This window comes from Mus caroli, unplaced genomic scaffold (genome assembly GCF_978045245.1).
Source record: "Mus caroli unplaced genomic scaffold, Mus_caroli_1 scaffold_6, whole genome shotgun sequence".
Lineage (NCBI taxonomy): Eukaryota > Metazoa > Chordata > Mammalia > Rodentia > Muridae > Mus > Mus caroli.
Genome location: NW_028227261.1, coordinates 94,998,384 through 95,023,727, shown reverse-complemented (window position 1 = coordinate 95,023,727; position 25,344 = coordinate 94,998,384). Strand labels below are relative to the sequence as shown.

At 42.7% G+C, this 25,344-nt stretch overlaps 1 protein-coding gene across 1 annotated transcript in view; it reads left to right on the top strand.

The window, feature by feature from the left end:
* Hsdl2 (hydroxysteroid dehydrogenase like 2) overlaps positions 1-25,344 on the top strand; it is a 46,694-nt gene that overhangs the window by 1,927 nt on the left and 19,423 nt on the right. Inside the window, exons 2-7 of the mRNA XM_021160855.3 lie at positions 13,740-13,903; positions 14,845-14,943; positions 16,025-16,139; positions 18,397-18,500; positions 18,795-18,893; positions 23,085-23,279. Of these exons, the coding sequence (XP_021016514.1) occupies positions 13,740-13,903; positions 14,845-14,943; positions 16,025-16,139; positions 18,397-18,500; positions 18,795-18,893; positions 23,085-23,279 (776 nt within the window). The remainder of the gene's footprint in view (positions 1-13,739; positions 13,904-14,844; positions 14,944-16,024; positions 16,140-18,396; positions 18,501-18,794; positions 18,894-23,084; positions 23,280-25,344) is intronic.

Below are 25,344 nucleotides of genomic sequence, written 5' to 3'. Positions count from 1 at the left end.
GAATGTACCATCTGGGATAAATTCTTGAAAGTGAAATTGCTAGAACCAAGGGAATATATTTTTTAAAATTTTGATATTACAAGACAGACATGTATTCACCACCAAAAGAACTGCACCATCAAAAGTGTAATTGAGAGTACTGAACGCAATCAGCCAGTCACAGGTTCTGAAGTTTGAAAAACTAAAGACCCCAGAATAGCCTGAAAGGGGGAAAAAGAATGAAGTGAACTGGCTTTTCTGGATATTAAAGTGGTTTATAAAACTAGCATAATTAAAAATAGTTCTAATACAAACTAAGTAAATACTTCGGGAACACATCCAGTGGCGGAGGTGGGGTAGGGTGGGGCTCTTCATTATAGTTAAAATTTGTATTATTTTTTCACTAGTGAAGGTGAGACAGTTTGGCCTCCAGAAGACATTTGGCAGTATCTAAGGAGACAGAGTATCATAGCTGAAAGGGGATGCTAAGTGGTGGAGCCCCTAGATGGATGTAAACTACTTACAAGCAGTAAACATCCCCTGATAGTGGAACTGTCTAGTCCAAAGGGTCAGCTCTGCAGAGACTGAGAATGTGTGGTTTAAAGCCATTTCTGTATCTTTCTACTGACCTGGTTTAACCAGCGAGGTGTCTTTGTTGTTGTGTTGTGAGACCTGAGACAGAATCCAGGGCTTTGTGCATGTTCAGGCGAGCACCTTTTCAGTCTCTTGGCCCCGACAGAGCTAGCACCACCAAAAATTTTGACTGGTCTCTGAGAACTTGTGTATTTATTTGAGAAATCTTTTCCTTTACCATGTTTCACAAGTATTTTTTTTTTTTGAGTTTTGTTATAGCATTGACTATGGCCCTTATTAAGCATGAGTAAATATGCTTCCTCAAGGCCAGAATCATCACTCTGGCCTTGGAAGGCTGTTTTGTTTCTGTGACGAGCCTGTAAGACCACACAGAGATCTTTTATTTTAGGTGCTATTCTGATATCTTAGTCTTACACTCCTTATTTACTTATTTTGTGATGCTGGAGATTGAACTCAGGGATCCACATACTTTAGACACATTCTCCCAAGCTACCCACCCCCAACCCTTACTTTTATACTTTTAATAAATATTTCGTATTTTATGATGAATATATATATATACACATACATACATATGTACTATATTCATCGTTTCTCATCCACCTGAGATTTGTTTTAGCCCAGGAAGGAAGTTAGGAAGCCCAAATCATTTTGTTCAGATGGCTTCCCCACCCTCGCAGTCACATTGACCTAATTATTAATTCTTTCTTTTCTATGATGTACCACCATCATAAGGGAAGATCTTGTGTGCATAGGGATCTGTTTCTATAGTCTGTCCTATGTTACCTAGTCTGTCTACTCATGTATCAGAATCCAATAATTTAAATGACTCTAGCTTTATAAACCTTTAAAATCTAAAAAGGCCAATTCTCTCCATTTAGATTATGTTTCAGAATCTTCTTGTCTGTTGCGGCCCGCCCGCGGTCCACAACACGAACGGTTCACTGAGAATGGCAGTTCCCTGCAAAGAGAGGAATCTAGACGGGGCGGAAGAAACAATGGAGTCAAGACAACATTCGGATCAAGACTCAATTTAATATTTCCAGACACTCAGTTTATAAAGGAAGGGGGAGGGAACCCAATTTCCCGCCAAGTAACTCAGGGTCCAGTAGCAGGACGAACACGTGTGTGCCTCCAGGCAGCAAGGGCAGGTTCCAGCAGTGGGCGTGGCAGGACGAATGAGCCGGTAGCTCCACCCTTGAGCAGGCAGGTTCCAGGCTGGGGGGAAGGGAGGCCACATTTCCCCCCATTAGATAACAAAACAAAAATAAAAAAGGGGGTGGCCTGTGGCAGAAAAATTATCTATGTTCAATAGTTCTGCCTGAGTTCCTAGGGCTAAAGAAAAAACCTATTTCCGTGGGATTCCCTAACTATTCTAATGGTAAACTGTATCTGGCTGAGACTGTCTTAAAAGCACTGACTGAAATACCAGCACTGGGCTGTAGGCTCTGACTTTATAATGCTAATTAGTGCTGAATAGGTAGCTACCTGTTTGCCTTTTAAGTAGGGCGTTGGAACCCTGGCTGAGTTTAGCTAAACAATTTTAGAATAACACTGAACTGATAATTATCCACAATTTTGGGTGACAGGCAGGGGAACAGTGAGAAGAGATTAAGACTGGCTGGCTCCTAGTACAAGGCCAATTGGCTTTTTTATTTTTTTTTTGGGTGGGAGGCAGTGAAGGGCTTGCCCTTACGACAGCAAGGTCTCCAATCTCTCTCCCCCCTATTAATTAAGTTTAAATAGGCAATGCTTAACAGAGGTGATCAAATGATTTTCTCATCCGTAGATGAGTGGGCCTTAACCTTGACTTGGGTGGACATTGGCCTGATTCCTCCCGTGAGCATTGTAACGACTCACATCTGTGGCTCTTGGTATCTTTTGGGGAGGGGAGGCAGAGCCTTAAGTATTTTTGGTTTTTAGCTGGAGTCAGATACCAACCTCTTTCAAATCAGGTGTGTCGCACAGGGAACTCAGAAACGGTCAAACTGGACCTTCCCTCCGCAGTAATCTCCTGCGCCAAGCGGTACCCATACCGTATTCATATGATTATGAATCAGTATCGCAATTCTGAGTTATTGCGAGGTCTCTATGTGAGACTTGTCAACCTCAGATTTAGCAAGGCCTAGACAAGAATTATGTCAGTATTAACACCATTAATTTTGGTTAAAATAGGAGCTGAAAGTCTTTCCTCTTCATCTCTGTTATTCCCAGTAGCCTGAGGAACTAAGGACACCTTGCAGTAACAGCAAGGGTGAAAAGCCAGAGGCTAGCTAAGGGACTAAGCCTATATCTATCAAAATAAGAACTAATCTTTGTAAATATATATGAAATTTCTACTTCCCTAGCTCTCCTGGTAAATCTAAATCTTATCTTAGACTGAAAAGCCACATGCTGGGATGTCCCTGGAAGGGAGATTAGCAGAACCACCCGTTTGCTCTTAGGGGCAGGGCGGAGAACCGGAGAATGTAGATTGACCTGCTTGAGAGAAGGAAGAATACTAAACAATTAGAGTGTAGTAATGTAAATTTTCTGTTTGGAGAAGTCAAGGTACTTTATTTAGATGCAAATTGTAAAGCTAAAGTTAATCTCCGGCCTCTTGTAGGGGAATTGGCTCAGAGGAAACAGTGTTTTTTGAGAGCTTCCACTCCCAGCTCAAGAGGAATTTTAGTCTTTAGAATGATACTTACGAGGAGAGACAGAATCTGTGTTTACCTGACGAATTAATCTCTCTGGTAGCCACCGTGCTTCATCTTCATCTCGTGAAAAAACACAAACCGAGCCTCTTCCCCAGATTAGAACTGGATCTGGACCCTTCCATTTATTAGTCAGGGCGTCCTTCCATTTTACCAATGCATAAGAATTAGAAGTAACTGGGTGCCAGTGGCGTTCCGCTGCAGACTGACCTTTAATGTCAGTTTGCAAAAAGTTTAGGACAAATAAGGTAAAGGCAAGGTGAGCCTTTGGTGACTTTGGGGGATATGCTCTGAATTAACTTTACTAGGTAATTTAGAATATAGGAATCTCTAATAATTGAACTGAATATTAGACCCGTCTAAGATTGAGTTAGAATGGCTGGTCACACTTAAGAAGAGTGAAAAATCATTATGACTCTATTAAATGACTAATTTTACTAAGTCTGAATATACAGTCTCTGATGTACTATTGCCATAAAGTTAAAAGGCTAGAAGCTAGTCTAAACTGGAAAAATGACAAGTAAGGATGGATCTAAAACATGAATTTAATCTTTTAGTCCTTTTAATCAGGACACTGAGTTAACTTACCTGTCAGCTCAGCACACGAATTACCAATATGCTTCTGTAGAGTTCTGTGGAGAGAACCTGTTTTTCCCTTTTCTAATAAGGTAGCTGTTTTAGGATCAATCTATAAGCCAATAAGTAGATCCTTTTAAGATACTAAAAAGCATTTATTAAATTTGACATTTTAATCTCAAATTTTGAAAATAAAGGTATGTTTTAAATAGTGTGCATGGAAATGCACTAAATAGTATATATGGGGATACAATTTCTCTCTTTTGTCTTTTAAGAGGTTAAAGTTTAAAATTTTACAATATCTAACCTTTTGAATTAATAACTTTTTGGACAAAACATTTTAAATATTTGGCTGTAAAGGGGCAGTGACTAATTGCACTTTCAATTATTTTTCTTAAGGAACGGTTGTAACTAGAAGGCTAGAAAAGTTATTAAGAGTCACACGTGCATAATTTATTTATTTATTAACTAGAAATATGTATAAGCAATTGTAAATTTGAGAATTAATAGTATTTGAGGGACGAACAATTTTAAGTAATTATGAGCTCAGAGATATAGCATTGACTATTAATATATAAATTAAGGTTTGATTGTTCAGCATTTTAAAACACCATCTACAGCACACAACTAGATTATTTGTGCTGGAATAGGGGCACCTGTGTGTCTTAAGACTCCGCCCCACAGCAGCTAGTTGGGCCCACGTGGCCAACGATCGGCTGGGAGGATGAGAAAAATGACTTTACAATAATGTTTTTTCTGGCCAAAGAATTGTCTTGGGCACAATTAATTTTTAATTACCAATTAACAACAATTATAAAAGCTTTCTTTATTTTTTGTAAAACCTTTTGTAGTAAACCAAAACACCAAATAACAAAAGGATACTGTCTCTGAATCTTTTGGGTGAGAGCAAGGATTTAAGGTAAACTTCCCTTGAGAAGCATTAGTTAATAAAATATTTTCCACGTAGGAAACAATATATACTGAAAGATTAAAACTTTTGGCTTCTTGTAAAGAAGCAGAAACAATAAACATTTTTCTTACATAATGTAAAGCTATATTAGCCATACATAGAGGCAAAATTTTCTAGTGATTACCAGTTTACTAGAAGCAAAAATCTTTGAATTTAAGCATTATTTTAAACATCTGAATAGATCTGTAACACTGTTAAAAAGAAATTTTCTTGAACACAGGGAAAAACTTTTTTAGGCATTGTTTGCAAAACAAAAGAAAAGGCCACAAGCCGCTCTGGGACTGCCCAGAGCCCTGTATTGACTCAAAGGTAAAATACTTTTTAATCTGAGCATTAATCTTAAATTTGCAATCAAACTGCAAGCTGCAGTCAATGGAACAATGGCAGTTTTAACCATAATTTTTAAGTTTTTGTGCAAGGTTAGGATAGTATCTACAACTTTGGGAAAGCAAAACCTATGTTTAAAACAATTTATCACTGTTAAAATCAATATTAGAAGCATTACTATCATATTACGAAGTTTGGATATCAATTAATACCTATGAATACCTATTAAAGCAAGCTTTAACGCTTTAATAAAGAGGCATTGCTTTATATCTTATCTTAAATTTTACTATTTAGGATAGGAACCACATTAATCATTATCTAAACTAGAAATATCTTAAGAGACTCAGCCTCTGAAGCTTAATCTCAAACTTTAACTCGCTTCAGGGCCTCACCAACTTTCTCCCAGGTTCCACAATCTATCGTTTCTTCTTCTTTGAACCATGGACAACAGCTATCTCTCTTATCTAAAAGATTTCTGACTTTGAACCCTTCTTTCTTCCACCTAAGCAGTTTTCTAAAAAACTGCGGCACACCGCCTGTCTCCGTATCTAGTTCTGATTTACGAACTGCTGACCCCAAGCAGAACCAGTGTTGGGTCAGCACTGCTTCAAACTTGTTCGTATCCTACCGCATCCCCAGCAACACTCTACAAAACTGAATTTTTTTTTTTAGGCTAGCGCTAGCATGTGTACCTGTCCGTTGCTCCGATGCTCCTCCGATACGAAGATTCTTTTCTTTCTTGTGGAGCTCCACACAGCAGTCGTTTCTCTTAGCATCCCTCTGCCATTCTTCAGGTCCCAGTTCTGGCGCCAACTGTTGCGGCCCGCCTGCGGTCCACAACACGAACGGTTCACTGAGAATGGCAGTTCCCTGCAAAGAGAGGAATCTAGACGGGGCGGAAGAAACAATGGAGTCAAGACAACATTCGGATCAAGACTCAATTTAATATTTCCAGACACTCAGTTTATAAAGGAAGGGGGAGGGAACCCAATTTCCCGCCAAGTAACTCAGGGTCCAGTAGCAGGACGAACACGTGTGTGCCTCCAGGCAGCAAGGGCAGGTTCCAGCAGTGGGCGTGGCAGGACGAATGAGCCGGTAGCTCCACCCTTGAGCAGGCAGGTTCCAGGCTGGGGGGAAGGGAGGCCACACTTGTCTGTTCTTGAGTTTTTAGTTTTTGAAGCTTTAGAGCTTGAGACTTGCTTGTATATATTTTTAATTGTTTTTTTTTAAGTAGTTAATTGTTTTCATCGCATTTACTCTAATTTTGAGAGGTTCTTCGTAAGTCAAAGTATGGGTTGTCTGTGCGTTTGCAAGTTCTGGCTACCTACCAATGGCATTGAGAAGAACGCCCTTGCCATTGGCATTCTGATCCTCACATTGGAGACCTTCTTAGTAGGACAGATCTGGCTGCCTTTGCCACTCCTGCTTCCAATGCCCTGGACTCTGGGTGAGGAACAATGCGCCCTTTATCCTACTGGGATTCAGTCCAGCTGTATACCAGGCAAAGGGGCAAGCCCTGCAAGTCAATAGTTGGCAGACATTTCCATGTGATTACTTAACATTAAACATCTCTGTATTTGTGGGTTTTTAATTTTATTTTCATTGGTGTGTACCATGAGTATTCAGTGCCCTTGGAGGCTATAAGAGGGTGTCAGGTCCCCTGGAGCTATAATAATGGCCAATTATGAGCTGCCTGATGTGGGTGCTCAGTATTGAACTCTGGTCTTCTGCAAGAGCACAGAGCTCTCTTAACCTCTGAACCATCTCTCTGGATTCTAAATATCTCTTATATATATACTTTTTATGATTCAGGGTCTTCCTTTGTAGCCTGGGACTCAATATATAGACTGGCTTTGAACTCACAAAGATTTCCCTTGCAGTGTGCACTACCACAGCTAGGTTTGTATGTAGGTGCAAGGTATGGAATTCAGATCTTGATGCTCTTCACTGACTGAGCCATCCCACCACCCCACCCCCAGGCCTCTACATATCTATCCCTTGTTGTTCTGACTTTTTTTTTTTTTTTTGTAACAGAGTTTCTCTGTGTATCCCTGGCTGTCCTGGAACTCTGTAGACCAGGTTGGCCTGGAACTCAGAGATCCACCTGCCTCTGCCTCTGCCTCTGCCTCTGCCTCTGCCTCTGCCTCTGCCTCTGCCTCTGCCTCTGCCTCTGCCTCTGCCTCTGCCTCTGCCTCTGCCTCTGCCTCTGCCTCTGCCTCTGCCTCTGCCTCTGCCTCTGCCTCTGCCTCTGCCTCTGCCTCTGCCTCTGCCTCTGCCTCTGCCTCTGCCTCTGCCTCTGCCTCTGCCTCTGCCTCTGCCTCTGCCTCTCTGCCTCTGCCTCTCTGCCTCTGCCTCTCTGCCTCTGCCTCTCTGCCTCTGCCTCTCTGCCTCTCTGCCTCTGCCTCTCTGCCTCTGCCTCTCTGCCTCTGCCTCTCTGCCTCTGCCTCTCTGCCTCTGCCTCTCTGCCTCTGCCTCTCTGCCTCTGCCTCTCTGCCTCTGCCTCTGCCTCAAGTGCTGGGATTAAAGGCGTGTGCCACCACTGCCCGGTGTTATTCTGTCTTATTAACAGAGCAGACAGGGTCTTTGTTCTTACTTTCGACATGAGACATTCCTTTTATATTCTCCAAGCCGGTACCTGGGTCCTTGTCCTCATTTAGAGGATCCATGCTTCTGTCAGTGCCTAGATTTTATTATCTGAAATCTCAGTGGTTGAGATTTATCTCTTTCTTTCCTTTTCCTGCCCGTCCTCCTCCCCATCTATCTCCCTTCTTCTCTCTTTCTCTTTTTCTTTCAGGTGGAGTCTCCAACCCAACCTGGAACTTACTGTATATCCCACGCTGACCTTGAATTTTTGTTAACTCTGCCTTAACTTTCTGAGAGCTAGGATTCCAGGTGTGTAACCACACCAGCATGGGGTTTCTGTTGCCACATGACTAACTTAGCCAGTTTATTGTTTCCTGTGTGGTGCTAAATATCATACACCTAGGGCTTCGTACATGCTAAAGCATGCCCTATACTATTTACATATGCCCCTAGCCTTTTAATTTAGACTTAAAAATTATCTATCTGTTTTTGAGACAAGGTCTTACTGTGTAGATCTGCCTGGCTTGGAACTTGCTATATAGACCAGGCTGGTCTGGAATTTACAGAAATCTACCTTCCTCTGCCCCCTGCCTCTCAAATACTGGGATTAAAGGCAGGCACTCCCTTACTCTCTGACAACCTTTGATCGTCTTATTTTCTTGTATTTCAGTATTCTATCTGGGAACACTTTGTCTGGCTAAAGTAAATTAAGTGTAAGGAAGGGGAAGGTGTGTGAATTAGACTGAAGTAAAGGATGCTGTCATCATATGTGGGTGACACAGTTTTCTGCATAAAAAGCTAAAGTAACTTCTGGCATTGCTTGGCAAATTTGGACTTGAGTGTATGCTTCATTTATCTGTTGTCTGATAAATTACCCCAAGTTCACTGGACTAAAACATCTTCTTATTCACAGTTCTTTGGTTTGCTTGGAGTTTTCTACCTCATGCACATTATGTTGAGGTCAAATGTATGAATACACTTCTCAGCACTCAGCTTGCCATACACAGGCCTTATAATTTAGCCATGCTGCCACTTTGCAGCTGAGGATCTGGCTTCTCAGTTAGAAGACCATTATCGCAGTTAAAGTTCCTGTTTCTGTGACAAAGTACCATTGACCAAAGTCAACTCCAGGAGGAAAGGGGGCTTGTTTCATCTTATAGTTCCACAGCACAGTCCATCACTGAGGGGACTCAGGGCAGGAACGGGAGCAGAAGCCATGGAGGAGTGCTGTTGTCTGGCTTGCTCTTGATGGCTTGCTCACCATGCTTTCTTATAGCACGCTAGACCACCAGTTCAGAAGTGGTATTGAGAAAGAGGGGGCACTTTCTCAACTGAGGCTTCCTCTTCCTAACTGGATGTACCTGATATCTAGTTGGCATAAAACCAGCCAGCATGGCTTGGAAGTGTAAGAACTGGATGGCACTTCTATCCCAGTCTTTTGTTCAACAAAAGCTAGACAAGCCAGAATCCAGGGAGGAGGAAACTTGCTCCTTTCCTTGAGGGAAGGGGTGTCCCAGAGCTTGTGGTTGGTCACCTTTGAGATTTTCGTTGATCCATATCAGTGTCATATAAGCTCTGGCGGTTGATGTGTGAAGGGAGAGACATCAGGAGGAGCATGAACACAGGACCCTGTGCATTTGAGCCAGTCATTGCCACTGAGCTGTGTGCACCCACTCCCGTTTCAATTATTTGATTGGATTTAGAATCACCTAGAATCACTCCCCTGGGTGTGCCTGAAGGGGTTTAACTGGAGATGGAAGACCCACCCTCAGTTCAAGGAGAGGCCATAGCACAGGCTGCGGCCTGAACCAAGCAAAAAGGGGAAAGAAAGAATCAAGCAAATTGGCAGCAGTGTTTGTCTCTGCTAGCTTCCTGACTGCAGTCACACTGTGTGCAGTTGCCTCTCTTTCCCACCACCATGCCTTCCCTGCCATGAATCCCCTCAAACTGGAAGCCCAAAGAAACCCTTCATTGATTTAAACCATTTTAAATTTTATTTTATGTGTGTATAGCTGTTTCTATGTGTCTGTGTATCCCTAGAGAGGCCAGCAGGGGGAGGAGGGATCCTTTGAGCCTGGGGTTACAGGCATTCCTAAGCTGCCTGAGGTGGGTGTCTGAGGGATCCAGATTCTAGTCCTCAGACAGAACACTCAGCGCTCTTCACCACTGAGCCAACTCTCCAGCACCCCTCACTGCTCTTAAAAGGAATTTACCAGCCTGAGACCAGAAACCAATGCATAGCAGTTTCACTGGCGGTGTGTGTTCTACAGAAACCCTGGCACGCGTGATTGAGAGATGGGTTCAGCAACCCTTGTAGCTCCACTCCTCCTAAACAGTAGGATGGACGGGGAGCTTACAATGCATGCATGTGTGGGGTTTCATGGATTGAGGAAAGTAAGAATAGTTTCTTGAATCAGTGTGGATAGCTCTGGACAAAATCGCAGACTTTATGAATCTATTATATGGAGTTCAAAATTAGGCAAAAAATACTAAATAGTGCACTGTTCAGAACATAGTTAGACAGGATTTTTCTGTAAAAGGCCAGCTAGTAAATACTTGGTTTTGTGAACCAAAAGGCAACATTGGAGATGGACATACTTATTTAAAAGACATAAAATTCAACCTCCATTATATTTTTTGTGGGTATTCAAAATAATTGGGCACGATTTTTGTAGTATAGTGTCTCATGAGAAGTGTTTTGGTTTTTGGTTATTTTGTTTTTGTTTTTGTTTTCATTTTTGTTTTGAGACAGGGTTTCTCTGTATAGCCCTGGTTATCCTGGAACTCACTCAGTAGACCAGGCTGGCCTCGAACTCAGAAATCCACCTGCCTCTGCCTCCCAAGTGCTGGGATTAAAGGCGTGCGCCACCACTGCCCGGCTCATGAGAAGTTTTGAGGGGTTGCTGGAGTGATATAATTTTCTAGGATATTATAACAAAGTACCACACACTGGGGCTTAGGCTTAGTGTTTTCTGTCATTACGTTGGTTACAAATAAGTGTGCATTTGTAAATGTCATTCTTAGCTCTTGGCCCTCCCCGTACATCCATAGGTAATAATTTGGACTTGATTTGTGGGTTATAATTGGCTGACCCTTGGTTAGACATAGATGTATAGATACTATCAGTAATTTAGAAAGAATGACTGATAATATTTACGATCCTCTTTACTTTGTGGGGTGGGGAAAGGAAGCATGTAAGGTAGAGAATGTTTTAGTTATTTCTGCATTGCCATGGTCAAGACAATACCTCTCAGGAACAGGGGAAGGGAAGGGTTATTTTAACTCCTAATTTCAGAGAGTTTCAGTCCATCATGGGGGTTGGGGCATATCAGGGACATGTGGAGGCTCTGTATCATAGTGGAACAAAATGTAGAGAAAGGGGCAAGAAGTGGGCCCAGGTATAACTCACGGGCCTGTCCCCAGTGACCTTCCTCCAGCTAGTCCCCTCCTAAAGGAGCACCCCCAAAACTCCACAGTTAGGAACAAGTGTTTAAAACATAAGGCTGTAGAGGACATTTTATTTTCAAACCATAACAGAGAGAGGTGGGCTTGTGGCTTCTGCAGTGTTGGTACTACTCTCTCTCTTGGCTGGGATAGTAAACACATCATTGTTTTTATTTAAGCTGTATATACTCATTTTACATGTCCTTTGTATATTTACTATATTTTACTAAAAATCACCTTTCTGTCTCATTCCCACTTCCCTATGTTGGTTTCTTCCCATCAAAGTGATTTATGATTTGAATGATAGCATTCCCGCAAACTCAGATGTCTGGCTCCTTGGTCCCCCGGTGCTGGTGTTGTCTGAGTAGGTTTAAGATACATAGCCGCATTGGAAGAAGTGTGAAGCCTCAAAGCCAAGCTACGGTCCCACTTTGAGCTCTCTGTTTCCTGCTTGTAGCTAGGATGTGACTGTTCATCAGGCCTGCCTGCTGCTTCCATCCCTGCTGGGGAGGTGATGGAGTTTCTTCCTCTGACACCATAAGACCAAATAAATCCTTCATCTTCTATCAGTTGCTTTGGTTATAATATTTTATTACAGCAATAGAAAAGCAACTTAGGCATGATTGTTCCTTATTTCAAAACCACCTCTGCTTGCACCTACATTGATTGCCCTACTTCAGTGTAATCCAAGACCAGCAGGAACCTTCTGTTTTTTGTTAACAAAGTCACACCTGACTTATTATCCCCTAACAGCAGAGTAGGTAGAAAGTTTAAAGTTAAGATAGAAGGTGTATTAGTTTGGGTTTCTGTTGCTGTGAAGAGACACCATGACCATAGCAACTCTTATAAAGGAAACATTTAATTGGGTTTGGCTTATAGTTTCAGAGGTTTAGTCCATTGTGGGGAGGATGGCCAGGTGCAGGTAGACTGGGTGCTGGAGGAGGAGCTGAGAGTTCCACATCTGGATTGGCAGGAAGAGAATGGGTCACACTAGGCCTGGCTTGAGCTTCTGACCTCAAAGCCCACCCACAGGGACACACTTCTTCTAACAAGGCCACACCTACTTCAATGAGGCCACACCTACCAATAGTTCCAGTTCCTATGAGCCTATGGGGCCATTTTCATTCCAGCTACCACAGAATGAAATGAGATCTAGGGATGGCAGGATATTTGAATCAGGGCCATTTCTAGTCAGCCTAGTCTTACTCCTTTAAGCTTGTTTGACAGCTTTACTGAGATGTAATTTGTACAGTAGTCTGCCACTGGCTCTGCTTCTGCACAGAAAAAACATCACCACACCCAACACACCCAATTTAAAACCTTTCTTTTACTTTTTTTTTGTTTGTTTGTTTGTTTCTCAAGACAGAGTTTCTCTTTGTAGCCTGACTTGGACCGTTGTAGACCAGGCTGGCCTCGAACTTACTTAGAGATTCACCTGCCTCTGCATGCGCTACCACCTCCCTGCATTTTAAAACCTTCATCATCCCAGAAAGAAGCTTCTACCTGAGCTGTCAGCTTCCACCCCTCCTCCCCGCCTCCCCTCCCGCCAGGGAGCTGCTGAACTTGAGTCTCTATAGGTTTGGCTGTTCCTGTCCGTGCCGTGTAATCCAGTCTCAATATAATCTGTGTGACTGCTTTCTTTTTCTTAGAGCATTTATCCATACTGTAATATATCTTAGTAATTCATTCCATTCCATTACCAAGCACTATTCCATTTTGAGGGTAAACCACTTAAATTTATCCACTCAATGGTTGATCCATATTTGGGATTTTTCCACTTCAGCTACTGTTTTTAGAAAATTTTTAAAAGATCAAGTATTATGTATTTATTATAGAGAATTTGAAATGTACTGTAGAATGTAAAGGATAAGAAAAATCTATGTGTAAATCTGCTCCTTGCAAACACACCTTAGCAGACATGGTGGTAAGTGCCTGTAATCCTAGCACAGGAGGACTAAGGGGATCAAGGCTGGCCTTTGCTGCTTGTCTCTAAAACAGCAACAATCCAAAACTCTCATGGCTGGGTCCTAAGTCCCTGGGTAAAAGTGCTTGCCAAGTAAGCTTAAGGACCTTAAGTTTAAATCCCCCCTCCACTGTAAGAAAAGCTGGCTATGGGTATGCTAACCTGTAATGTAACCTAAGGATCCTTCAGGTGACAGCTAGTTTGCTGTAGGCTAGGTTACAGCCTAGCTCCAGGCTCACTAGAGACCCTGTCTCAGGAGGCTTGGATCAGAGAGTGATCGGAGAAGAGACCTGGTCCTCCTCTGCTCTCTGTGCATCCACTTAGGTCCGTACATCCCCACACACATACATCCTATATACCACACAGCCTTCTTAATACTTTTTTTATTGAAAAAACTTACATGTCTTCTCCTTAAGATTTACTCAGTATTTGAGCAGATTTTGTTTGTTAGATCTCAGTAAGATTGGCCAACTGTCATAAATCATTTACCAGTCATGTACAGTGGCAGTATAGTGGGTGGAGGTATAGAGGAAATCCTGGGAATGTGTATGAGCTGATAGAAAGAGAACAGTAAAGTTTCTAACCAGGTCGCTTTTGCTCTGTTCAGGAAGCTAGCGGGATGCACAGTTTTTATCACAGGTGCAAGCAGAGGCATTGGCAAAGCAATTGCCTTGAAAGCAGCAAAGGATGGAGCCAATATTGTCATTGCTGCGAAGACCACCCAAAAGCACCCGAAACTCCTCGGCACAATCTACACGGCTGCTGAAGAAAGTGAGTGTGACAACTGCCATGCATGGGCTGTCCTCACAGTGGTGTCAGTACAGAATTTGCTACAGAGTTTAGTTTAAGCTATTTGAAAGTTACTCTGAAACTAATTGCATTTAGGGCTGGTGAGATAGCCCAGCAGATAAAGAAAGGACCGTGCTGCCAAGCTGGACAACCCGAGCTAGGTCCCCAAACCCACACTGTGGAAAAATTGGCTTTTGCAAGTTTTCCTCCAACAACAACATGCATGTTGTGGCATGTGCATGTACATTAAAATATACTAAATAAATGGTGGTGCATGTTTTTAATTCCAGCACTCTCGAGGCAAGGGCAGGTGGATATCTGTGAGTCCCAGGCCAGCCTGGTTTACAGACTGAGAACCAGACCAACTAAGATTACATAGGCCCCATCTCAAAAAAAATATATACATTTAAGGAAGTATTTATTTTGTTACTTAAGAGAGGGAATTCTGACCATCTTGACCCTCTAGCTCTTTTGAGCAATCTGAGAGATTCTAATTAACTCCTATCTTAGGGCTAGGACTGTAAGTTGGAAGTATAAAGACCTGGGTTCCATTTCCAGCCCTGGAAAAAATTTAATTTCTTAGGGGAGTTATTCTTGAGTGGGAGGTGGAGGTAGACTGGAAGTGAAGAGGAGACATCTGAGGTAGGATGGAGTGAACATGATAATTGTTTTTACATGTATTTATTTTGTGTGCATTAGCATTTTGCCTGTGTGTATGTAGGTACACTGTATGTGCTCCTGGTGCCCACAGAGTCCCAACTGGTCTGAAGCTATATTTAGTCAGTCTGCCTATTGTGGTTGTAAGACCTTGTAATTTATCTCTTATTTCACTGGAAGAGGGAACCTTTTCTTTTGACTATGGTGGCATCAGAATGAAGGTGTAATCCTAAATACTTGAATGCTTTTTGTTCGCTTCTCTGTAGTTGAAGCAGCTGGAGGGACGGCCTTGCCTTGTGTTGTTGACGTGAGAGACGAACAGCAAATCAACAGTGCAGTGGAGAAAGCTGTGGAGAAATTTGGAGGTAGTCCCTTGATTCTGAAAGAGTTATTGAACACTGATAAAATATAGATGTAACAACGTGCAGTCGATACCTGAAACCATGGGTAGTACCCCACCCTGTTTGTGTTCTTTCTCCCATCCCTGCATCCCTGTATACATGTTATGTAAGCTAGGCCCAGTGAGAGGCGGTGGCATCAGTACAGTGAGCAGTAGGAACATGCGGTCGGTGGAGGGTCACCGGACTGTAGTTTCTTCCTCTCTGTTGTCACCGTCATTTTGGGGTACATAACCCACTGAAGCAAACTGGTATGTAGCAAGTCACAAACAGTTGTTCCCATTCTAGAGCTAGTTAGCACCCTCTGCATAGCAGTATTTTCACTGATATTTTCATTTGCTCTTATTTTTGTTAAGCATATAACTAAAAACAAGATATATTGCATTTACATAAAAACTAGATAGAATACACAAAAAATGAGATTATTTTAGGTGTGTGTGTTTCTGTGTATGAGTCACTTTTAAAAAGCCTTGTTTGGGATTTGAAACTCAAGATCATTCTCTTCTCTAGTTCCTAAGACCAGAAAGGAGCCCTTCCCTTTAAGAACAGAAGCTTTGTGGAGAGAGAGAGAGAGAGAGAGAGAGAGAGAGAGAGAGAGAGAGAGAGAGAGAGAGAGAGGATAGTATGCTTGGATAGGTCCTGGGTCCTGGGGAGTACTAGAGAGGATTTGGCCCAAGGTTCCTGGAGCCAGTGAGAAAGGACTGGTTCATAAGGATTGAAGCTACAACTTGGCCTCCTTGAAGTTTTCCTTGGAGCACTGTACCAGTGAAAATCAGAAGCTGCTGTTTTGAAAGAGTTACTGAGTCTGACATTAGTATATTGGTCAATTGTAGAATCTAAGTATATCCGTGTGTGTGGGTGTGTGTTATAGACCTATGTAACTTTATATATGTATATATGTGTATGTCTGTATATGTGTGCATTTGCGAATCAACTGAGGGGTCAACCGTACAAAGGAAATGCTTTTGTATGTATGATGGGGGGGAGGGGAGAGATATAGATAAAACTCTGACTTGCATTAAAATGGAAGTGTTTCCTTTGGAAACAGGAATTGATATTTTGGTGAACAATGCCAGTGCTATTAGCTTGACCAACACATTGGACACTCCGACCAAGAGAGTGGACTTGATGATGAATGTGAACACCAGGGGCACCTACCTTACGTGAGTCACAACAGGAGTGTGGGGAAGGAAGTTCCAGTGTTTTCTCAGAGAACTTAACTACCCAGAAACAGGGGGGAACCAAACAGTAGTTTAAAATCTAGTTGGCATATTTACCTATCTGATTAAGCTAATTATATTAGTATCTGTCCTAGTTAGGGCCACATTTCTGTTATGAAACACCATGACCAAAAGCAAGTTGGAGCAAGTTTTTTGGCTTACACTTCCACATCATACTCGGTCATTGAAGGAAGTCAGTACAAGAACTCAGACAGGGCAAGAATGTGGAAGTGGGAAGAGAGGCAGAGGCCATGGAAGGGTGCTGCTTACTGGCTTTCTCAGTCTGCATCCTTACAGAACCAAGACCACCAGTCCAGGGATGGCACCACCCACCATGGGCTGGGTTCTTCCACACCAGTCACTGATTAAGAAAGTGCATTACAGGCTTGCCTACCACCTGATCTTGTGGAGGCATATTCTTAACTCGGGTTCCCTCCTCTCAGATGACATGAGCTTGCATTAAGTGGACATAAAACAAGCCAGCACAATACCTAACTGTTGTGCTGGGAGTGTTCAATATGATGTATAAGGCAGAGCTTGTTTTTATGAAAAGTGGGATGGGATCTGTAATGTTGATGGCCCTCCTCGATCGCAGAGCGCCACTGACAAGGGCTTGTCCACTAGACCATGGGAAAGCTGGTGCTCGAGATCTAACGGAGAGGAGCTCCGTCCTCTTCCTCTGAGGACAAAGTTTGGTTTTATTGCCAGAATGGACTCTGTTTTTCCTATTGATTGGTTGAGGTAAATAATGAAAATCAGCGCTAATATCGTTTGCTTGTCCTCAAATAACTTTGGGAGAGAAAGACAACTTACACAAGAACTCTGTAGTGATATTGATTGTATTTGATGTGTAAAGTTAAAAGTACGCTTAAAAAATTTGTTTATATATAAATGTTAAAAAAAAAAAAAGTGCGCTGAAGAGGTCAGACAGGGAGGTGCTCGCCTTTAATCCCAGTACTTGGAAGGCAGAGGTAGGCTGATCGCCGAGTTCAAAGCAGCCTGGTCTACAGAGTTAGTTGCAAAACAGCCATGTTGTTTTTGAGACAGAAAAAACCTGTCTCAAAAAACCAAAAGGAAGGAAAACTGTTGAAATTGGAGAGATGGCTCAACGGTTAAGAGCACTGGCTGCTCTTCCAGAGGTTCTGAGTTCAAGTCCCAGCAACCACATGGTGGCTTACAACCATCTGTAATGGGATCCAATGCCCTCTTCTAGTGTGTCTGAAGACAAGGACAGTGTACTCACATATGTAAAATAAATAAATATATATATTTAAAAAAATTAGATTCAGGCAGTGGTGGTACACACCTTTAATCCCAATATTCAAGAGGCAGAGGCAGGTGGATCTCTGTGAGTTTGAGGTCAGCCTGGCCTACAGAGTGAGTTCCATAAAAACCAAGGAAACACAAAGAAACCCTGTCTCTAAAAACCAAAATTAATAAATAAAAATAAGCAATAAATAAATAAGTATGAAAAATAGCTGTCTTGGGGGCAGATTATGTATAATCTTAATACCCAGGAGACAGATGCAGTAAGAATGTTCCACATTCAAGGCTACCTGGACTACATGGTAAAGTCTAGGCCAATTTGACCTATGTAGAAAGACTATTGTCTCAAAAAGCAAAACAAAAAAACCCCAGTAATCAACATCAAACCTCTAAATTATATATTGCTTTCAAAGAGACGTTGCACTTTGTACTGGTAAAATAACTAGCACATGCAGTGGAACCCATAGCAACTTTTTACTTCATGTCCAGCATATGCACTGTCTGTAGCATCTCATTTAAATCCTTGGATCAGTCCTAGCGAGTACTGGGTATTACCCATTTCATAATAACAATTCTGAGAACTGGAAGGCTGTGACATACAAAGGGGCAGAAGCAGGACTTGAACCTATGACTGCCTCACTAGTGTATTAACTGCTTCTGGAAATTGAGTGTGTGTTGGAGTGGGAGCATTTGGGACAGTAATGATTGAAGATAGCCTCAGTTGAACTGAAAGCTAATATAGAAAAGGATTGTGGTTTTTTCCATCAAGCAGACATGAAGCATGATTTCAGTTCCTTTTATTATCTTCGTTCTAGAAAACAAAAGTACTCCACACACAAGTTACACCAGCACATCACTGAGCAAGTTCAGCTACTCTGTGGAAGTCCTTTAAAGCAGAAGCTATTGAGTTGACTTGCGTTTCTTTCACTTTCAGATCCAAAGCATGTATTCCTTTTTTAAAAAAGAGCAAAGTAGGTCATATTCTCAATCTCAGCCCACCCCTGAACCTAAATCCACTGTGGTTCAAACAGCACTGTGGTAAGTGTTAGCCAAGGGGATATTTTGTCTGGCCTCAGTGAGAGAGGATGCACCCTGCAGAGACTTAATGGATGGGGATGGAGGTGGGGAATACTTAAGGGACACCCATGCTCTCAGGGGAGAAGGGGATGGGGGGAGGATTGTGGGAGGGGTGACTTGGAGGGGGGCAGTGGGCAGGATGTAATGTGAATTTAAAAAAAAATCATCAGGGCAAAAACAAAAACAGAAAATTGGTTGTTTCTACCCAAAAATTAGTTTCTCAACTAAATTATTCTTCTTTGTGGTTTCTTTTAGCTTATACCATTGCCAAATATGGCATGTCTATGTGTGTGCTTGGGATGGCTGAAGAATTTAGAGGTGAAATTGCAGTCAATGCCTTATGGCCTAGAACAGGTTTGTACTTAATCATTTAATTAGATTTGTATCCCTCCTCTGTGCCATGCTCAAGCCCAGCGTCGTGGTCATATTAGGTGAGCCCTCTACCCGTGAGCTGGATCCCCAGCCCTATCACTGACTCTTGTTACGTGTCTCAGGTCACCTGAGTCTTTAGGGAGACAAGGCCAACTGTTTACTGTGCAGTGTAGCAGCCTTGCTGTCCGTCTCCCCACTTTTACTTTAGTGGCTGACTCTTTGGCAGCAGCCATGATGAGAGCACCACACTAGAACATGCGGAGAGTCTCCTGAGAGCCAACAGAAGTGTTTTCAGCAAGTCCTGATAGATTTTTAGAGCAAAAGAAGTGGTAGATGTAGGTGGGTATGTGAACATGCCTGTAGTCCCAGCTACACTGGAGGCTGAGGCAGAAGGATCACTCGAGCACAGGGGTTCAAGTGAGTACGCCAGAAGGTAGCAGTGCTTGTAAAAACAAAGCAAAATCAGGAAAAGAGCATGTCTCTAACACTGGGGAGAGATGCTTTTCACAAGTATTTGTTTGTTTATTACTTTTTAAGACAGAATCTCTTTATTATATAGCTCTGGCTTTTGTAGAACACACCGTGTAGATCAGGCTGGCTTCAGAGTCTCAGAGATCCACCTGCCTCTGTCTCTGAGTGCTAGGATTAAAAGGGTGCACCACTACACCCAGCCAGGTTTAACTTCTAGCAGGGTAGAAAGGTTTCACCTTTTTGAGAATGTGGCTTTTGAGCATAGAGTTGGATGTGATTGGAGTTAGCCTTGCTACTGAGAGAAGAGTGCTCACAGTTGCAGCCTGTGCAAAGATCCTGTGGGTGGAAATGCCTGGTGTAGGGACCCAAGAGCAGGGAGAAGTGCAGTGTAGCGGAAGTAAGAAAGAGTAGTAAAAGATGTGCTGATATCGATGAGGAAATGGAGGCCGGACAGGGGACTCTGCTCAGTGAAGGGAGTGCTGAACCTAGATTCTGAAGAAGCAAAAGGAAAAACCACTTAGAGGTAACTAAGTCACTGATGCTGGTGGCCATGACCAGGATGGTAGCAGTAAAAGTGGGGAGAGTCTGGTGCTGAGGTAATCCTGAGGTAGCACCAGCAGGATCTACGAGTGGATTGGATATGATAGGAGAGAGATAAGACAGTGTCCGTGATGACTGCAAGACTGGAGTAACCAGAGCAGTGAGTTACTTGACTGAGATGACGATAGCTATAGATGGAGCAAGATGAGAACTTAACTACAGACATTGGAAAATCGAGGTATAGACTGATGGTCGGCAACTGAGCTTATGAGTCTGAGGGTTAGCTATAAGCCCTTGTGGATAATCAGCAATGAATGATAACATAAAGTCTCAAGATTAGGTGCCATCTAAGAAGTAGAGAAAGGACTATTGTCATTGCAACATGATAAAGAAAGGAGGACTCCACGGGTAACGTAGGAAGAAGCTCAATAGTATAAAGTCTTGAAGGCAGGCCACTTACAGGAGATGTAATGAGAGCAAATGCTCAGTTGTGTCCATGCCACTAATAGTTCTTACAAGATCAGGATTCACCATTAGTTTCAATAATCTGTCCATTTCCTTTATGTCACTTCCAACACTCATAATGCATGATTAGTTTATAAGTATGGTTGTCTAGTGCCTTCCTGGAATGAAAATTCGAGGAGGATGAAGATGGTGTCTTCTGAGTCTGTCTTACTGGAGTTATTGTAGGTTTCACTGAGTATGTTTTTAAAGATTTATTTATGTATTTTATGTATGTGGTGTTTTGTCTTCATGTACGTCTGCATACTAGAAGAGGGCATAGGATCCCATGAGATTATAGTAATAGATGTTTGTCAGCTGTCATCTGGGTACTGGGAATTGAACTTAGAACCTCTGAAAGGGCAACCAGGAGTCTTAACCACTGAGACATCTCTCTAGTCCCAGATTTCAGTGAATATTGATAAATAGCAAGTGGTGATTGAGTGTGTAGTGTGCCTGCCTCTGGTAGCTCTAGACTAGACATTCTTCATAAGCTTATGTAATAGGTGGACTGACAGGAAGGCTTAAAGGTATTATCAGGATTGAAGAGGGATTTGCTTTGGCTCTGAGGTATTTGTTTTGGGTGTTTTACCTGTCACTTCGGAGCTAGTAGTATCATTAGGCCCTAGACATGATAATATTGAATTTACAGTTGAGTTCTTTGTGATGCACAGAATGAGGAATTACATACAGAGTGCTTTTGAAACACAGCGGGAAGGCCATGTAGCCCATGTTAATGAGTTAAGAACAAGTTTCAAATGGAGATGTAAATTGGCGTGTGATCTCCAGGGAATGTTGGGGTTACCAGGAAGAAAACTGGGCTTGATATTCATGGACAGCAGGAACAACAGGCAGTGGCGTGCAGCATGGGAAATGTGTGTGTGTGGTGGACAGGAGATTGAAGAGGTGTATTGCAATAGGCTCTTGGCTGTTGTTGCATCTGGGCTTCTCCAGCACCTAAGCTTCAGGTCCACTGGAATGTTGGCTGGAGGGTGTGGAGATAGGTGAACTTCGGTCTAATTTGCCAATTTAAGCATCCAGATTCTGTTCTCCCTTTTGGTGCAGGGGTTTGAACACAGGCCTCACATATGCTAGGCAGGTACTCTAGTAGAGTTCCCTCCTTAGCCTGGCAGCTTGAACTGCCCACTAGATCCAGTAGAGAGCTCTTGGAAAGATTTTAAAATGAAGATGATAATAAGCAGAGAGGGAAATAGCAATGAAGCCATACCGTGTTTATGTCAGACATTTAATTGACATGGAATTACAGAGAGGAGGTGGGAACCTGAGCTAGTAGACTGCTGCATCCTTCCTGAGTGAGGGAAAATGAAAGTAGATTCAGGAGGGAAGTGAAGCTCACAGCAGGGGTGGGGCAGTGGGGTGGGGTGGGGTGGTGGGGCAGTGGGGTGGTGGTGAGGTATCTGGTTCTGTTTGGGTTTATGGTTTTTTTTTTTTTTTTTTTGGTTTTTCGAGACAGGGTTTCTCTGTGTAGCCCTGGCTGTCCTGGAACTCACTTTGTAGACCAGGCCGGCCTCGAACTCAGAAATCCGCCTGCCTCTGCCTCCCGAGTGCTGGGATTAAAGGCGTGCGCCACCACGCCCGGCTGGGTTTATGTTTTTTGAGGTAGGGTTTCTCTGTGTAATAACTCTGGCTGCTCTAGGCTCTCTTTGTAGACCAGGCTGGCTTTGAACTCAGAGCTCCACCTGCCTCTGCCTCACAAGAGCTGGGATTGCCTGGCAGGTGTGAGGTATGTGCGTTTAAAAACACACTTGCTCCTGTGTAAAGACTGTGTATGTCAAACCAGGACATGTTGCTTCTCCACACTAGCAGCTCTGCCCTCCAGCTTTAGTACTTTGATGAACTGAACATGAACAGAAAAGGGATTGGGAGCAGGGAGTCCCTATTTTTTTCCTGTTATAAGATCTTTTCATAGTTTCTGCTGAGTTGAGGGAGCGACTACCTCTTCACTCTCGGCTGGTCCAGACCAGGGTGGGAACAGGAAAGTCCACTTCGGAGCGGATTTTCCGCATGCAGGGATGAGACTGTCAGCTACTGGTTTGGTAATGGCTGCAGAGGGGAGGGTCACCTCCAGCCTTGACATTGTTTTAGACACTGGGAATACTGCGACATATCATGTAAGGAAGGAATATCATCTGTTTTCTAATGCAGTGACAAAAACATTGGAAAGGGAGCTTCACATTTTGGAAACAGGAAGCTGAGGGCCAAAGGTGTGAAAGTTGCCAAAAGTCATGACCCGATTAGCTTAAAAATCCCACTCACCCACCCACCAATCCAGGGCTGGTTTGTTAGCCCATGACCGGCTTCTTCAACTTGCAAGACTACTGTACAAACTCTTGAACATTCTACAGCAGAAATCAAAGCAGGTTTGCTGTGCTTCTCACGAAGGACTTCTGCATGTGTATTCTGTGTTGTGTAGCAGAGGAGGTTGCTTGTTCTCTCCCCGGTTCTGTTTCGAGGTACAGAGTGTTTGTTTCTGCTGCCCTCCCCATCCCTCTTCTGTCTATAGATTCTGCCTATAGAACATTAGTGAATCCCTGACCGTACTCTCCTTTTTGCCACCTTGGTCATTTTGACCACCTTGGTACGGACTTGTTATTTGCATAGTCACATGGAGTCATGTGTGTGTATGTGTGTTCTCTGCAGCCATTCACACTGCTGCTATGGATATGCTGGGAGGATCTGGTGTTGAAAACCAATGTAGAAAAGTTGACATCATTGCGGACGCTGCATATTCCATTTTCAAAAGGCCAAAAAGTTTTACTGGCAACTTTATTATTGATGAAAATATCTTAAAAGAAGAAGGAATAAAAAATTTTGATGTCTACGCAATTACACCAGGTAATGCTTATATTTGTTGAAAGTATTAATGTTGTCCCACATTTTATACAGTGAACACACTGGTTTTGTGTGTGTATGTGCAATAAAATGACTATATTCTTTTACAAGCTGTTTTCCAGTGAAGAGAAACTCCCACACTATATCTACCTTAAGAGATAAGAAACCACTAGAAGTAGGGGTTAGGGCTTTAAAATGACGTGATGATGTAGAAGGTTGTTTCAGTTATTCTCCACTTCCAAACCAGGAAACTGACTGTTTAAAAGGTAGTCTTAGGAATCAGAGTGAAGATCTTATTCAGATGTATGACGGATGATACAGGAGTAGAGTTCTTTAGTCTTTTTTTAAAAATTAATAAATTATTTTATTGATTTATTTTATTGGAATGCTCTATCTGTATATATACCTGCATGACAGAATATGGGATCAAACAGAAGAGAGCATCAGATCCCAATACAGATGGTTGTGAGCCACTGTGTGGTTGCTGGGATTTGAACTCAGGACTTCTGGAAGACTGGAAGAACAACCAGTGTCTTAAACACTGAGACATCTCTCCAGCTCCCTTTTTGTTTGTTTGTTTGGTTGGTTGGTTGTTTTGTTGGCTTTTCAAGATGGGGTCTCTCTGTAGCCCTGGCTGTCCTGGAACTCACTCTGTAGTCTAGGCCGGCCTGGAAGTCACAGAGGTTCACCTGCCTCTGCCTCCCGAGTGCTGGGACTAAATGTGTGCGTTACTACCACCCAGCTAAAATGTTTGTTTTTAAAGAGTAATATCTTAGACTATGAAGATGAATGAGCAGCTGTGTCTTATAACTAGTGGTCTGACTTGAGAATTTTCAGAACTCTTCAATGTCCACTATTTAAAAATAATTTCCTTTGAAATTATAGATGACTATGATAATGGGTTTTTACTTTATATGGAATATATTTCTACTAAGCAGGTTGCAGTGGTCTCCACTATACTCCCAGCTACTCAGGTGATCCTATGCCCTCTTCTGGACTCTATGGGCACTCACATGCATGTGCACACCACACGCGCGCGCGCACACACACACACACACACACACACACTGAAAATGAATAAATCTAGCTGGGTGTGGTGGCACCTACCTTTAATCCCAGCACTCAGGAGACAGAGTTGGGCAGATCTTTTGTGAGTTTAAGGCCAGCCTGGCTATATAGTAAGAACCCTGTCTGAAAAAACAAAAAACAAAGATTAAAAAAAAATTAAAATAAATGTAGAGGGCTGGAGAGATAGATGGCTTAGAGGTTAAGAGCACTGCCTGCTCTTCCAGAAGTCCTGAGTTCAATTCCCAACAACCACATGGTGGCTCACAACCATCTGTAATGTGATCTGTTGCCCTCTTCTGGTGTGTAGGCATATGTGCAGGCAGAACACTGTACATAATAAATAAATGTTTAGAAATAATATATGTAGAAGGCATTTGGCAGGTCAGCTCAGACTGAGAGAGCAGCTCTGCCTCTCACCAGGTCGGAGGTGTTCAGCGTGCCACCTGCTTTCTCTGAGCCCCAATTTCCATATTATTAAAATAAGAAAATCATTTTTTTTCTATACAGGATTTCAGAACTTTGTGCAAAAAATATATATAATGTGTTTGCCAGAGTTCTTGGCATATGTGATATTCAACAGTTAATATTTGCAAGTAGTAAAACAAGTTCAAAGCTGTTCCATTGCTGTGCCTGTGGGTAGGATATGTGGGAGACCCAAATGAGACATACTCGGGACCTTTGGATTGGGAACACTGTAATAATTCCTTTGGGGCTTTTGTGTCAGTGGGTGTTGTTCTGGGTCCACCTCTAGCCTTGCACATGCTAGCAAGCACACACTCGTACCCTGAAGCTGTTCTTCCAGCTCTTGGCTTTCTGAGTCAGGGTCTCACTATGTAGTAGGTTGGTGAACGCATGATCCTCCTGGCTGTGCTTCCTTAGCTCTGCGCTGCAGGTGTGTAGCACCACACCTGGCTCATCTTAGGCTTTGAGATGTGATGTTATTATATATAGATTTTTAAATTTGTGGCTGGCAATCTTAGCACTTGGGGGTGGAAGCAGG